At 38.9% G+C, this 15,984-nt stretch overlaps 1 protein-coding gene across 6 annotated transcripts in view; it reads left to right on the top strand.

The window, feature by feature from the left end:
- Nucleotides 1-575: 575 nt before the first annotated feature.
- Hip1 (Huntingtin interacting protein 1) overlaps nt 576-15,984 on the top strand; it is an 82,967-nt gene continuing 67,558 nt past the window's right edge. For 2 of the 6 annotated variants that reach the window (XM_065234030.1, XM_065234025.1), the window contains exon 1: nt 1,440-2,129. In XM_065234030.1, coding sequence (XP_065090102.1) covers nt 2,046-2,129 — 84 coding nt within the window. In that variant the 5' untranslated portion in view covers nt 1,440-2,045. Of the gene's footprint in view, nt 714-1,439; nt 2,130-15,984 lie in introns of those variants that run through there. The other 4 variants (XM_065234026.1, XM_065234024.1, XM_065234027.1 and 1 more) reach the window with 3 other exon arrangements.

Here is a 15,984-nt window from a genome sequence, read left to right as displayed (position 1 = left end):
ATAACACTCCATACTGCGAACAGTGAGATTTACATCACTGCCAACAGCTGGTTCGTGTAAAAAGATAAACATTGCAATGGCATACGAACGCCAATAGACATTTGCACACTTCACTAACACCAATAAGCCTGTTGGCCCGGACCTTATATAAATGACATTGACGAAGAAACACCCAGAAACACACGTGAAACAAAATTAGCACAGGCACAAGGTGGCATAGCGACTAACCCCCTGGTATCATGATATTATTTAAATTAATAATTATGCAATGATAACTTATACTTAATATACTTGAAAAAAATAATTAAATAGATTCTGGTATCTGAGCGAACAATTCCATGACTTTTTCATGCGTATGCACTGTCCAAAAGAGAACATCACATAAAGAGAGGGTAACCGAGCATGTTTTGACCAGAGCTTTTCGTATTATCCCAAAGATGGAGCAGCGGTTCCATTCTCTTCGAACAAAACATACTTCCAGCCATTATGCCAGCAGTTATAGTACGTAGGTATTGGTAAGCAGCCTCTCTACACATATCTTAGAGTGACATTCGCCAGAAGAGATTTTTGGAGAACTTTCTGATCCGACCAATAATTTATCCATTTTTAGCTTTGTATTCGAAAAATAGTGGTCGTAAAAGTGAATCGTTTCGTGTTGTTTTAGTGCAGTTTTAACATGTTGGTGAAAATACGAAAGAAAGTGTGACTAAACCGTAAGTAATCCATAACCGCACAGGAAACGATCGCCCTTTTGTTGTAGGTACAGTGAACTGAGACTGGTGTGACTCCCTTGTTGTTCCAATGACATTTCCGATGTTTACAAATACCAATTAATGGGGGCATGTTTTTCGAATCGGTCATTGCCAACTGGTGTGTTGCGAATGTTACAGAACTTTCGATTAAATTTTAATAGTTGTGATAAATTTATATGACGTACATCAAATGTCATCACCGTCAATGACGGAGTATTAGCTTGTTTACAAATTGAATGCTTCAACTTTTATGATTCATCCTCAATCAGCGCTCCATGCACGGTTCCCTTACAGTTTTTGCATGGTAGTTGTGCAAGTAGGGCTGCAAGAGAGAGAGAGAGAGAGAAAATTGCATTATCTCTCAATGTTTTGCTTCTCTCTTGCTCTCGCGCTCTCGGAGATGTAAGCTGCACTTCAGTAGCCACTCGGGGGCAGATCATAAACTACGTAGACAGTTTTTGGGATGTTTTAGATCATCAATTACTCTCTCCCGCGTAGACAATCGTCCAAACAAAATTTTGGAACTTTATATGGACCGTATACCATCGTCAAACTACCCCCACCCTCTTATAGTGTACGTGGTTTATGAACAACCCCGTACTATATCCCGTGGCTACGCATTTTACGCTGTTGTGGAAATTCATTCAACATTTCGACACTCTACAACCACTGCTCCGACGGCGACGACAGTCTACTCGAGCCGTACGGTTGCGCTGGACGTTCGGTCCAACTCCCCATCACAAGAAGCAAAACGTGCTCGTTGCATAGTGCACTAAGCACATGTCGTTCGTGGCCAGCGTCAAATTTGCGACAGATGTGAGTCGGCGAGAATACAGTGAGAACGACGTCGTATGACCTATAGCCGGGAAACCTGGATGAATTGTAGTGCGATCCCAGAAGTGTTTGTGTGCGGGTGATTAATACGAAAATTGCTGCCCTCACTCGCTCTCTCTGTGTACTCTGTGAACAGAGTGAAAATAGAGTCGTAGGTTTTGTGCTAGATTTATCGTTGATCTTTTGGGGGCGGTGTACGCCTCTAGTGTTTTCGTGTGAGGTCTTAGGTGTGACTCCGAAGTCAAGATTGTAAAGTGAGCGGAGAGTAGGTCATCGAGCCGTGAAGATTGACCGTGCTAGAGCGAAGTGTTCAACGAAGTAAACACAATCTCGGGGACCCTAAATTAAGGGTGTTCCCTCTGATTTTTTTTGATGGAATTTTCCTGCAGCCAGTAGTGAGTGGTGAATCGGTCAGTTTTTCGTACGAGGAAAAAGTGCTCCGAAGGAGGTCATACCGCCATGGCTTCGATTTCACTGCCACGAGTGCTGCAGAGCAAAAAGAACAATTTGGATATCGAACAGGAGAATCTGATCAAGAACATGGTAGGCATAGATTTTAACATCGCCATGGAGACGGGCGGGAGTTTGCACTGCACTTTTGGATTGAGCACTCTTACCCTCCTAACCCCGCATCAAAAGGGGGCATGAAACACATTCTAATTTCTAATTCCATTAGAACAGCAAAAGCCGGAGAATGTCTCATCCCGAAGCGGCTTCCGGTTTGCTTAAATCATTCTATTCAGGCACTCGAGCAAAGATTTACATTTCACCAATTCCGCTTCACACGCATATTCGTGCCGTTCGTTCTGTATCCATATCAGCTCTCGCGATCGTCGTCCAGGGAAGCACCGAACGAACGCTTCGCCTGCTGCGATGATGATGATGATGGGACATTCTCTTGACACTTTGCGCCATATATACATTAAATCCACATCCATTCATATACACATTACAGTTTCCATTCCAAAAGAGTGATTCCGGTGATGACGTTTGGAGTGAAGCTAGAAAAAAAAATAAATCCATTCATGCCAACACCGACCGGGGCGTTTAGCAGAGTGCCTGATGCTTGACACTAAGCTGAACAGTAGAAGGAATAATAACAACAAAGGTGTATTGTTGGGGGAAAAAACAAGTTGGAATGTTTTGATTGGTTGACTCCAAGTGTATAAAAAATGAAAACATGAAACAGCGCACATGGACGACGCATGGTTCTCTTCGGTTAGCGCCCTATTAGCTAGCTGTTGTTTATGAGCGGAAGAGCTTCTCGTCGGGGTTCACGCATCAATGAGTTTTTCCACGTTTGATGAATATCAAAAAGTTAATACATAAAGGCAAGAGAGTGCTGTGAGATATGGTCTTTTTTACGGGGTCATTGTGTTTGTTTCTTTTTTTTTAAATATATAATACCGTTCTGTCGATTGGTTAAGGTCAAATTTTTGCAATAAACGGCGATGGCGGGTGAAGCTTGTGGAAGGGAAAGGAAATTTATATTCGAACGGAATCAGTTGTGCTAAGAGGCAACTAAACAATCATTCGATTTGCTTCTGCTTCTTCTTCTTCTTGAATTCCTAAATCATCACTTTCTTAGTAAAATTCATTGGTAGCATGCGTTACCGTGCCTAAATCGTCGATGTTTCAGAAATATCAAATCGTCAATATCATGAATACAACAGCAAAAGTGACGTCACATCTAGTGCATAAGAATATCATAGACAACAAATTCACATTGCCAGACCACGCTGTATGAAATTTTCTCTGCATCCCTGAGCGGGACAGCGAATAACAGGTTACGTGCCCTGCTGCCATTTTCTCTGTTTTTGTTTAGATCAATCTAGTGTTGCCTGGCAAGTGACAAGGCCTATACCAACAGCAGCGTTTGACAGTAGGCAGCATGTCCCGGGCTCAAATCATATATTTTGCTGTGCTGAGCCCGCTGTCACGGTATACCATGTTGCCTATGCGAATCATGATCAGCAATCCAAAGCTTTACTGAAAAACAGCAAACGATATTTTTACCGGAAAATTCAGCTAAAATAAACTATTACCCAGTCAAAGAGCTGTCAAACTGCTAGCATCACAGTCGCAAGTATTTTGTAAGGACACTGGCTCGAACACTGGTTATATTTATTGAATGATACTTAGAAAAGCGTCTGGCGATTTTATCTTTTTTATTTAAGCTGGAAGCTCATATAGTGAAAACAAATTCGATTTACTGAATTTAATAGTTCAGCTGCAATATTTTGCTGGAACGTTTGCTGATGTTTCATCAAGTCTTAAATCAGCAAAATTTTGCGTACCCCATTCCAGAAAAAATTCTAGTTCTACACAATGTTTGTTTTGATTCGCTATGAAAGTTTGACAGATAAAATGAGGGGTTAGTGGATTTTCTTATGTTTCGAGGGGTGCATCGATTAGCTTGGGACCTGAGATAGTACCAGAGCTGATCCAAAAAGTTGAGCACGGTTCTTCGGGACCTTCTGGTCTTAGAGTTACCTCTAATCTAATCTAATACAAACGCAGCCAGTATGAGAAAGCATCCTGGAAAATGATTAGGTTAGATTTGGTCGAATCATTTTTCTTGTCTAATTGATGTTTACAGCATATCTGAGATATGATATAAACATCTATACGGCCAGGCCTACTGCGTTGTATTTGCCGCAAAGATGATTCCAGGGCTGTTACAACAGGCGTGGATTTCGCGGATTTGTCGCGGATTTGAACTTTCAGTCGCGAAAATCGCGGAAACATTAAATCACGAAGGGACTGATGTGCTGTCATAAAAATTGTGGAATTGTAACCATTGTAACCTTTCCGTCCCGGACTATTTTGCTGTAATCAATTTTGTTGTTCATTTGGCTCTCAATCTTTACCGGTTCAAACCAAACATCCTGCAAATAATCGAGAAATGATCTCAATTCCATAAGTCACACTGGATTTACACGGAAATTCCCTGAGGTCTGTCCAATGTGAGACATTTTCCTTTTTTTCCAATGGGAACATAGAATGTTTCGTTGTCAAATCATAAACGAATCGGGATGTTTATCCAACCGGGAAAACCGGGAAATCCGGGAAAAAACCTGGAATTCGGATTTGCCGGGAAAAAAACCGGGAAAAATGCGGGAAAACCCAAATCGCACCGGGAATGATAATGTATACTCATCCTAAGTAACAATTTTGGTTTTATCATAGTCTTGTAGGCCATAATTTGGTCTTCAAGAATCATTTAAACGCTTATAAAACTTGCATTTTTACATAGAATCAATATTTTTTTTAATATGCATAATTATATTAATTTGTTACACATCTGTTTACAATTTTCATATTATACTTTCACTGTGGTAAAGTATCAAAATTCCTGAAAATAACAAAACAAACCTATTCTTTTCTTTTATTTGTTGGAGCATGTGGACTGTGGAGCTATTAAGGTAGCTTACAGGGTATTTTTTTCTTTTGGTTGTCATTAGATGAACATTTTTTTAATTATTTTGGTACAGTTCTCCGAGTAAAGTAGTGTTAATATATAGCCCAACCGAGACATATCTTGTCACGAAGCTACTTTAAGATAGAGAAGCAAATTCATGCCAATTAAAAAAAAAAGTCCGGTCTCAAACTCCTTCCATACCCGATCATGCTTGGCCTGCAAATGTTCGACACCGTACACAATCAACGAACTTAAAAAAATCATGAGATGACTGGTCCAGAGATAAATTAAAAATAATTTCTGCACTTTGTGCTAATCAGGTACACAAGATTAGTCAGGATATCGTAGAATACCTTGGTTAGCCTGTAAAATATAAAGATCTGAATCCATACCTCTCACGCTGAAGTCAATGTACTCGATTATCTTAGACATAAATCATCTAGCTCAAACCTAGGGGTAATCATCATTATCATGAACCTAAATCGAACCGGGATAAGTCACGAATGATCCATGAGTGTTAAAGTTACTATTATATATAGTATAATATATATTAATATAATAGATAAATTTAAAAAAAAATAATAAAGACCTGAACTCCAGGAATTTTGGAAAACCTAATATTCCAAACCACACAAGCAACATTTTCGATTTCAATGTGGTCTTTAAGTCCATTCTAAGCCTATAAGGCCTCTTCCAAACCATGATAAAATCAAAATTGTTACTTGGGCAATTATATTATGGGGCTTCCCGAAGGTTTACCCATTCTATCATTAAGTCGAATCATCGTATTGATAATCTTAAATTACGGCGCCGGTGGTGTAGTGGTAAGCGTGATTACCTCTCACCCCAGCAGGCCTGGGTTCAATCCCAGTCGGCGCCGCCGGGATATTCTGAGGTATAACATCTCTGATTACGCCTTCCTTCGGAAAGGAAGTAAAGCCGTTGGTCACCGGTTCATGAGTTGATGGATCGATAGGTAGAGTTCAGGTGTGGGAGCTGCCTTCCTGGCACGTCGGTAGCATTGGTGCTCAGCACGGAAAACAAGATCGACGGAAAAAAACAAACCAAAGGAAAAAAAAATAATCTTAAATTATAATTCGAACGGAGACTCAAAATGCTCAAAAGTAGAAATCGAACAAGATATGTATCAACCTGTAAAATACCTCCAATACAATTTAAATATTTTTGTAACACATCTTTGTATTTCACCAAATGTTTTTAGGCATATAGAACTTCAACTCCTGGAAGATTTTAAGAATTTTTAATACTGCGCATTGATTTATGCTTTTTTTCAACATACCAAAACAACATTTAGGCTGAATTTTTGCATGAGACCCTTTGATTTTATACGAATTCATGCTTCCATGAGATTTTGGAGATCTAGTCTTTGTTGATCTAGTAAAATAAATCATCTGAACTGTAGGACGATTTGGAGAACCTAGATCATCTGGTATACGTGGAAATAATTAAACATTATCTATATAGACACTATGAATCTGTTTGGACATTTTTCGATACTACAGACTTTATCCCAGTCATGGTTGATCTAGTAGAATAAATCATCTGAACTCCAGCACGATTTGGAGAACTTTAAACATTTGGTATACATGACAATAGTTCATGCATGATCCACATAGACACTGTGCATCTGTCTGGAAATATGTTGATACTAAAGACATTGTCCCAGTCTCGGTTGATATAGTAGATCAAATTATCTGAACTCCAGGACGATTTGAAGAACCTTGAACATATGGATTACATACTCGGAACTAGATCATGCATGATCCACTTTGAATCTGATTGGACATTTTCCGATACTACAGAAATTATTTCAGTCTTGGTTGATCTAGTAGAACAAATCAACGTCAATCACCAATTTCTTGCGAATGGAAGCTCAATTTCGAAAACTAATAACACTATGAGGTGAATGAATTAATCATGTTTTGTTGTTTTTGACATTATCCACATTCAGAGGGCCAGTCACTTCGAATGTATGGGAATGGTAGGAAACCATTTGGAAATGCATAAAAAAAATTCAGTTTTTATTCATTATCGTCTTTATGAGTAGTTTTAGATGCACAAAAATTGCACGAGTACATTACTATGGTGATAAGGTAAACACACGTTTTTGTTTACAAAAGCAATTACGCCCAAATCTCAAATCACTCCGGATAAATACGATTCGGTTATGATTTGATAACAAAAAGTGATAGGTTCATATTGAAAAAAAAATTAAAATGTCTCACCATTGGACAGAACTCAAGGAATATCCGTGTAAATACACGACGTGACCAACAAGTGTGGCTTATGAAACTCTGGTAATTTGTCGATTATGTGATGTGCAGGGTGTTTGGTTTGAATCGGTAAAAAATTAAGAAAACTAGAGCCAAATTAACTACAACATTTAGGACAGCAAAATACGTCAGAGACGCAAACGTTAATTTTCAAAAAAAAAAATGCATTTCGAATGAAAATGCATTAATTATTTTAAATAATATTTCATGAAATCTAGGCCGGTATTATTCAATAGAATCTCATAATGTAAGTGTTTTATTATATTCACTTATTACTCAGAATTTATGCTATACATAAATAACCGAAGATGATACAATGTTATTTAAAAAAAAATCAAAGCTTACAAACGATAGTCCTTTAGCTCAGTCGGTAAAGGTGCAACTACAAAGCAAGTCCATGCTGGAGGCGACTGAGTTCGATTCCCGTCCGGTGTATTAATTTTTCGGGTTGGTAAATTTCTCTTTTTTCTTGGGCATACGATGGTACAGGCATAGAAAGCTCTCATTTAAAATGTGATAGTACTTCAAAGAACACTAAGTTGAGAGCAGGCAAAAGTCTAATATGCTACAAGCAATAAGCTTGAAATGCCATGTAGTAGTATACAAATGCTATTTTTAGGCAATGAAAACCGTTTTTTTTTTTTTTTTTTTTGTCGCGAATTAGTATTTGAAGTTCTTTTGAGAAATCGCGGATTTCGCGGATCAAATTCAGAAAATCTTGTAACAGCCCTGTGATTCTTGGAAATGAATGGGAACATTTCTTGAATCTACATCGGCGGAAGGATGCGTGAACATACCGTACCAAACGCTCCGAGTTACTATGTGTAGTTGTGTGTAATGTGTAAATATTTGTACAATATTGAAGAATCATAAAATAAGGCAATTTAAAGGATCTTACCGAATTTTCTCCTATGTTGGTAATGATTCTTTTGCGCTTAAAAGTTTCGTTGGATGCATCCGCTACTTGTTTATCATGGGGTTTGGGATGCAGTTCCTCGTCATTGCTTGTGGTTATGTTTAGTGATGTGATGGAGATCATTTCTTTCACTAGAAACTACTACTGCGAAAACAAAGAGAAACAGAAACAAAACAAAACAAAAACAACAATCTCAACAATAAATACAGAAAAAAAATCTTCAGAGCAAGAAAACCAATGAAAGAGCATTTAGAGGCAAACATGGTTTTTAATTTCAACTTCCATATAAATATTTATGTGAGAATTAATTTTATGCTGAGTTGACAGACTCTTCGCTATCTAATACATCTTCAACTGCGTAGAGTTTATGTACATCCTTCCTTAGCTCAATTTTGTTACAAAGTAGTCCTTCAAAGTCTGTTCTTTCCTTTCCCAACGAGGCTAGATCTTTATCAAGGGTTTGAATCCATGTGTCACATGGGCGGCATTTCCTTTTCGGGCCTTCTAGGTTGAAATTGTATGCAGCTTGTAGCAAATGATTCTGTTGTCTCCTGACAATATGCCCCCAATAGGTAATTCTACTTAGCTTTATTTTTTTCCCTATAGTACGGTTCTGCAGTAGCTTCCGTGTAGAGACCTGTGTTGCACCCCCACTCACTTTGTACCATAATTGAACAGTCTTCCTTTCGAAGCGACGCAATGATCTTCTGTTTCGGGCCGTCAACGACATTGCGTTGAGACCAAATGTTACCGTGGGTACCACAACAGATTTATATCAACAATCAATACGAAACTAACGATTTTAAATTGACACACTACTTGACTAGCCTATTGGCCCCAAGCAAATCGACTAACGTACCCCATTCTAGTATAAATTCCAGTACTACACTATGTTTGTTTTGATTCGCTATGAAAGTTTGACAGATAAAATGAGGGGTTAGTGGATTTTCCTATGCTTCGAGGAGTGAATCGATTAGCTTGGGACCGAAGATAGTACCAGAGCTGAGCCAAAAAGTTGAGCTCGTTTCTTTGGGACCTCCTGGTCTTAGAGTTACCTCTATAATTATATACTCCCAAGGAACTTTGTTCTTCAGCAAAAAAGGAAGAACTGCTTTGCTAACTTTAACACCCTGTCGGCATCTTTGTTTAACTGACACGGGGTGGTTTACTGTAGCTGTTAGATACACTCCCAAGTATTTGAAGGAAGTTTTAGACTTTAGTTGAATTCCGCCGATGCTGAAACCTGCTTCCACAGCTACTTTGGTGGAAAGCGGGTCTCGTACCAGCTGTTCAGATTTGACCGGATCAATCAGCAGTCCCTTTAAAGTACCTACGATCTTGTCTAACTCGTTGATGTTTCTGCAAATGATCATGAAATCATCTGCATACGCAAAAATGTCAGCTAAATACGTTCTCAGCTGCCGCCCTTGCACGAGTTGGACTTCTGGATGAATGACCGTTAGTTTACATAATACCCAGTGCAGTACAATTGTAAATAGTCTTGGCGACAGAGGGCAGCCTTGTTTAACACCCTTTCCTTTAAATGGAGAGAGAGAAAAGGATTAGTATCTTCCATCTAATTCCACTCCAAGTGTTGTATCCTTGGCAGATACACGTATTTCGCCTATAATGTGCAGACTTCTTATCTCTTACCTTTGTTTACTTTAGGGGTCCTTTGGTTCTGCCGCTGGCTGCCACCAAATTTATTATTCTGTTAATCAGAAAATTGGGCACTTGCAGGGATTCAAGAGCCTCGATTACTGAGGTGGGGCTAACTGAGTCGAATGCTTGTCTTATGTCAAGTGCAAGAGCATAAACAGTTATACCAACAATCAATACGAAACTAACGATTTTAAATTAGCTCACTACTTGACTAGCCTATCGGTCCCAAGCAAACGATTAACGTACCCCATTCTAGTCGAAATTCTAGTACTACGCAATGTTTGTTTTGATTCGCAATGAAAGTTTGACCGATAAAATGAGGGGTTATTGGTTTTTCCAATGTTTCGAGGGGTGAATCGATTAGCTTGGGACCGAAGAGAGTACCAGAGCTGAGCCAAAAAGTTGAACACGTTATTTCGGGACCTTCTAGTCTTAGAGCTACCTCTATGGTTATACCGTGGTTCCAATACTCCTCCGTAATCCGTTTTGACGTAAAAATGTGATCCTCCACTGACCTGTTTGCCAGAAACGCTGCTTGGTAGGACGGCAGCTCATCCATGGTTTAATCCAGTTTATTTAATATATACGGTGCAATGACTTTATATATTACATTACAGAGGGTAATCTTACGAAAATCAGTAGTTTCTTTTGGTGAAGGCTTTTTCGGGATCGGCATTTGTATAGTGTTGGAGAACTCCGGTGGTGCAGTATTAGTTTTCCAGACCACTTCGACCAGCTTTTGCAATTCATCGATAAACTCCTTCGGTGAGTTTTTCAGAAGTTCTACGTTGATTCCATCCGAGCCTGGAAACGTTCCATTTCTGAATCTCTTCTCCTCTGGATGGTGCGGGTACATCACAACCAGTTTCAGGCAGCAATGGAATATGTTGACCCTCCACAACAGATTCGTATAACGACTCAAGCCATATAAATTATGTTACAGTGTTCCGACCCGATTTTCGACCCTTTTGTTTCTGGTTCTGTTTCAGGAAGTCAAAAGTTTTCCTCAGCCTTTGGTACGGCTCAGTGCTATCTATGTTTTTGAAGAACTCCCTCCAGGTTTTCCAGATATGCCCCCGTTTGGCTTGCTCAAACTCACTTCTTGCCCTTGCTACTTCAACACGACATTGTTCGACGTCTGAAAATCGTTTTTGGCGATTGAGTTTTCTCTGCAAGTTCGAAGTATGCCTTGCGCGTTTTTGGGGACATTGGTGGGTTTTTTTTCTCTACACGGCGAATGAGAACGACCCAAATTTGAGTTTAGTTCACTCATAATCGCCAAAAGTGCAGGAACTCAGCGATGAGTAAAATTTGCCTCATGGTTTCCTGTGGAAAACCTAAAAAATCTGCCGGAAAATGAGGAAATTGACGAAAATTTTATTCAGTCTCGGAGTAGTACCAATAGACTGAGTGAATCGAATCTTTATTTTTCTCCAATTCAGGAATTTTTCCCTGGAAAATCCTGGAAAAACCTGGCAAAACATGAGGCAAATTTACTCATCGCTGAGTTCCTGCACTTTTGGCGATTATGAGTGAACTAAACTCAAATTTGGGTCGTTCTCAGTCGCCGTGTAGGGATGGTTTAAATTACAGCTTCTGTAATGACGTTTTTCATTTCGTTCCAGTTCGATTCCATGTCCGACGAGTTGTTGCAGATTGATTTTCTTCTCTCACAGAATTTGCGTTTTGGATTTTTTGCTCGACGTTTCACGTTCCATTGATGTTTAAATTGCATTGTTTTCTTCTCTGCACGGGGTTTCTACTGGTACGATGTATTTCTGATGGTTGCCAAAACGATCTTGTGGTTCGACTGAAACCTCTTTGTCCAGAATGCTCTGATACTTTTCTCTTTGATTCGTATTTGAGATTCGTATGGGAGTAGAATGCGGTCTATTTGTGATGTCGTTGTTTTGTTTGACCATGTCTCCAATACGAATCTCGATCTAGCAAGATTATTCGATACTACAAGATTGAATTGTAGAGCGCGTTGTTGTACGAATAAACCATTCTCGTTGCTTTCTTTGTGTAGCAACTGGTTGCCAACAAGATGACGCAAGTCATCCGTTATATCCTCATATCCAATATGGCCGTTAAAATCACCAAGCACCATAAAATTGTCCTCCGGTCCTATTCTCAAAATATTTGAGAGTGTTGCGAAGGTTCCTGGCATTCTGCTGTTCTGTGTTCTTTTCCACCCAAGCCGTGCAGATGTTTTCAGAAACACCCCAGAAGTTCTTCAAATGCACATCGGTACTCTTTCTTATGAGTATCCCTACTCCGTGGTGGCTTGATCTGTTTTCACAGGGGCTATAAAACCAATGGTAGCTTTGTGACTCGATCGTTTCCCATGCTACTCGCGATTCCTGAACTCCGCAGATGTCCACTTCTTGCTCTTTTAGTTCCAAGTCAATGTCGGCCCTTTTACCAACAATCAATACGAAACTAACGATTTTAAATTGGCTCACTTGGTCCCAAGCAAATCGATTAACGTACCCCATTCTATTAAACATTCTAGTCTTAGAGTTACCTCTATGCTAAAAGTATTATACCATAGAGGTAACTCTAAGATCAGAAGGTCCCGAAGAAACATGCTCAACTTTTTGGCTCAACTCTGGCACTCTCTTCGGTCCCAAGCTAATCGACGCACCCCTCGAAGCATAGGAAAATCCACGAACCCCTCGTTTTATCTTTCAAACTTTCATAGCGAATCAAAACAAACATGGTGAAGTACTAGAATTTCGACTGGAACTGGGGTACGTTAATCGATTTGCTTGGGACCAATAGGCTAGTCAAGTAGTGAGCCAATTTTAAATCGTTAGTTTCAACCGGTTGGAAATAGTGCAGTGCTGCCAGTTACTTTAGAGATCATAAAAATTATGTACCATGAGTGCCAAACAGTGTCAATAAGTGAGCCATGGTGTACCCTACTGTGTTTTTGGCACAGCGTGCTGAGAGACCCCTTGTGATAAATTAATTAGATCGATGATTAATCATAATCGCTTATCATGATTTTTTAAAGATTTATCATTAATAGTTTTTCTTAATCACAAGCTTCACATTGTTTAATCGTTATTAATAACTCATACACAAAAAGAACAAAAATCGTTCAAATAAAAATATTGTTTTTTTTAAATTGAAAGTTTCTCAAAACTCGCAGTTTCAACTATGAAAATATGTAAATCGAAAGTTATGTTTTTGATTTTTTACATTTTTAATAGTGTTTCGGGATGAGAGATCCGTTTGTTGAATTCCGCCGGAAAAGTTTAGTGGATTCAATCCGGGGCAAAGACAGTCCAATGAAGTTGTCGGCTACGACAAAAAGGCAAACCCCGACCTGGATTTAAGCAAGATGGAAGTGGGACTGTAAGTTATTGTTAATTTAATTAATGAAAATTAGGTGGCTTGTAACCTTTTCGTTTTCGGTTTTATGTAGGCAAAATCCACAGCGGAGATTGAAGATAATGACTGATTCGCGCCGTAAATCGATTGCCTAGGATGTTGCTTTCCCTGTTCGGAGAGGAGAGCTACCGAATAATCTGTTCGCATCAGAACACGGAACCATCATGTTGCAATCGCTTTTGACCATAAAATACTACCTCCAGACATTGATGCAAGACCCCAATTCAGGGGAGCAACGGTGAACGAGAAACTGAATGGTGAACCCTTGCCAAACGAGGTCATCAAAGCTGGTATGAACGATTTCTGAGACTCAACTGGAAGTACCAGCGAATACAACGTGCATTGCCGTTGGAATCCACCCGGCTGCCAGTACCGGGTCCACGTTCGAACCGATGGACCCCCGTCCAAAATTGATCATTCGATCCCCAAGGTAGAGATCGAGAAGGAAGGCAGCCACGATGTCAACATGATCGCTATAAGCCTCGAAAATGACTAATAATTATAATTTATTATATATTTTGGAAACTAATTATAAAAACTTTAAATGTAATATTTATTTTAATTTAAAATAAAAAAATTAATTATTATGTTGAAAATGCTTGGTTTTAAATTAAAAATATTTTTTTTCAGCTTAAAATAACACATGTTATTTTAACTATGCGGAATTTTCTCGTAAAACCTATGTTTTGAATTAAACATAATCCACTTTTAATTTCCGCTCTACCAAACTTTTTATTTGACAGTACTACAATTCTTTTTAAAAGCTTAAACTTTTAAAAGAACGTAGCAGGCTACTTTTGAATTGACAGTTGTCTGCGATTCTTTTTGAAAGCCAAGCGCTTTCTACCAAAAAGAACAATGCAAACAATTCGACAAATGGTTTTTTAACCCGTAAAGTACCAGGACGAACGTTTTTTTTTCAACAAATTCTCTCAGCAATGTCTCATCCGATTTTCATAAACTTGGATTTTTATTTAAGGGGAATAGTTGAACTAACTTTTGCCATTGGTACCACGCCCATAGAACCCTCCTCGTTTTTGGGAGATGTAAATATGTCTGTGTTTTTTTTTTGTACTTTTTTAACCAGTTTGACCAATTGTTTTAAATTTTCACGCGAATCGGTTGTCTGGTGCAGCAAATGATATCAGATAGATGAGATATGATAAGTAAGACTGTATTTAGATATTTCCATAACGTATGGCTACGATATTATCGGTTCCGGGAGTCCCGGAAATCGGTTCTGTAGGACATAGTAATATCTCAGGCAAAAGTATCTTGTGGCATGTCAAATCATGTCAAATAGCTAGAATCAAGTGAATGAAGATGATTTGAGATGATTTTGGCCAGTTTGGCATCGGTTCCCGAACACGGATCTGTGAATTCTGGCGAATGGTTTGTTGGAATATAATTACATTGAGGTTATGATATCACATTATGCCAAAATGACAAGCTATGATCAATGAAATCAGGCTGTAGTGTATCTGATGACATAAGGGCATTGGCATCGGTTCCGGGATTCCGGAATTCTATTTCATAGATTCCGCAATACGATACGGTAAGGGGATCTTGTAAACCGGTTATTTAGGCCATAGTAATATTTTAGGCAAATGAATCATAGTGCATATCAAATCATTGGATATGGCCATGAACGATTATTTCAAATAATTTCATTGTCATATAGACACATTGACATCTGTTTCAAGGCTTACAGTATCTGGTTCCGTAAATTCTGGGTTATTACTAGAAATGATATATTTGAAACTACTATACTATTCAACCGAGGTGAATATTGAAAGGGGTGATGCATATATTATGTTACACTCTAAGGGGGAGGGGGTTATGATTTTGTGACAAGCAATACATTAGGTATAGCAAAAACGTGACGAAAGGGGGAGGAGGTTAGTTTTTTCTCAATCTGAGGACAGTAGCCACCATCAACACAGATAAAAATTCTGAATTTTAATAGTGATGTAAACATTCATTCACGTAAACTTGTATTTCATTTCACGCATTCGAGCAACTTGCAAACAATATTGTTTACAAAGATGGGCTTTTGTATACAATATTTGCAACATTGCATGAAATGTCGCAGAACTTTACATGATATATAATGTAAACTTATATGATATGTGACGCTCCATTTATGTGCATCATATTGAACAGAAATTTACACTACTTTTTCAAACTGTGCAGGATCTGATCCTAGTGCTCCGGAAGTCATTATGAACTAACGGTCCTAGCTAAAATATTCCAAAGAGTATGACCATCCGCGATCTAGTCCAGGTTCTCCGAAAATCATTCCAGCCCAATAAACGGGGCTAAAATATTTCATAGGGCGCAAAAAATCAAATTACCATAGCAAACCCATGTGAATATTACAATGCCAATCATTCAGGAAATTGTGAACACATTCTTTCATGCGGGATCTGATCCAGGTTCACCAGAAGTAATTTTGAACTAAAGGTCCTGGCTGAAATATTTCATGGTTACTGAGGTCAGTAATCAACTGTCCAGTCACGTCTTTCATAGGCATCTTTGGATTCATCCTAGATCCAATCAGACGTCGTGATATATCGCAGAGGAGGTGGATATTGCCGGTTGTTGTGGCATTCTCTCCTTCGTCGGTCAGGGAGTCCACCCACACTCGCATTTTCCCATCTGCAATTGCGGTTTACTTCCTTCTCTAGAGCCGACTACCGTTGACAA

This window comes from Ochlerotatus camptorhynchus, unplaced genomic scaffold (assembly GCF_037179485.1).
Source record: "Ochlerotatus camptorhynchus isolate MF236.1 unplaced genomic scaffold, CSIRO-AGI_Acam_v1.1 ptg000428l, whole genome shotgun sequence".
Lineage (NCBI taxonomy): Eukaryota > Metazoa > Arthropoda > Insecta > Diptera > Culicidae > Ochlerotatus > Ochlerotatus camptorhynchus.
The sequence above is the reverse complement of the archived record's forward strand: the minus strand, read 5'-3'. Positions and strand labels throughout refer to the sequence as shown.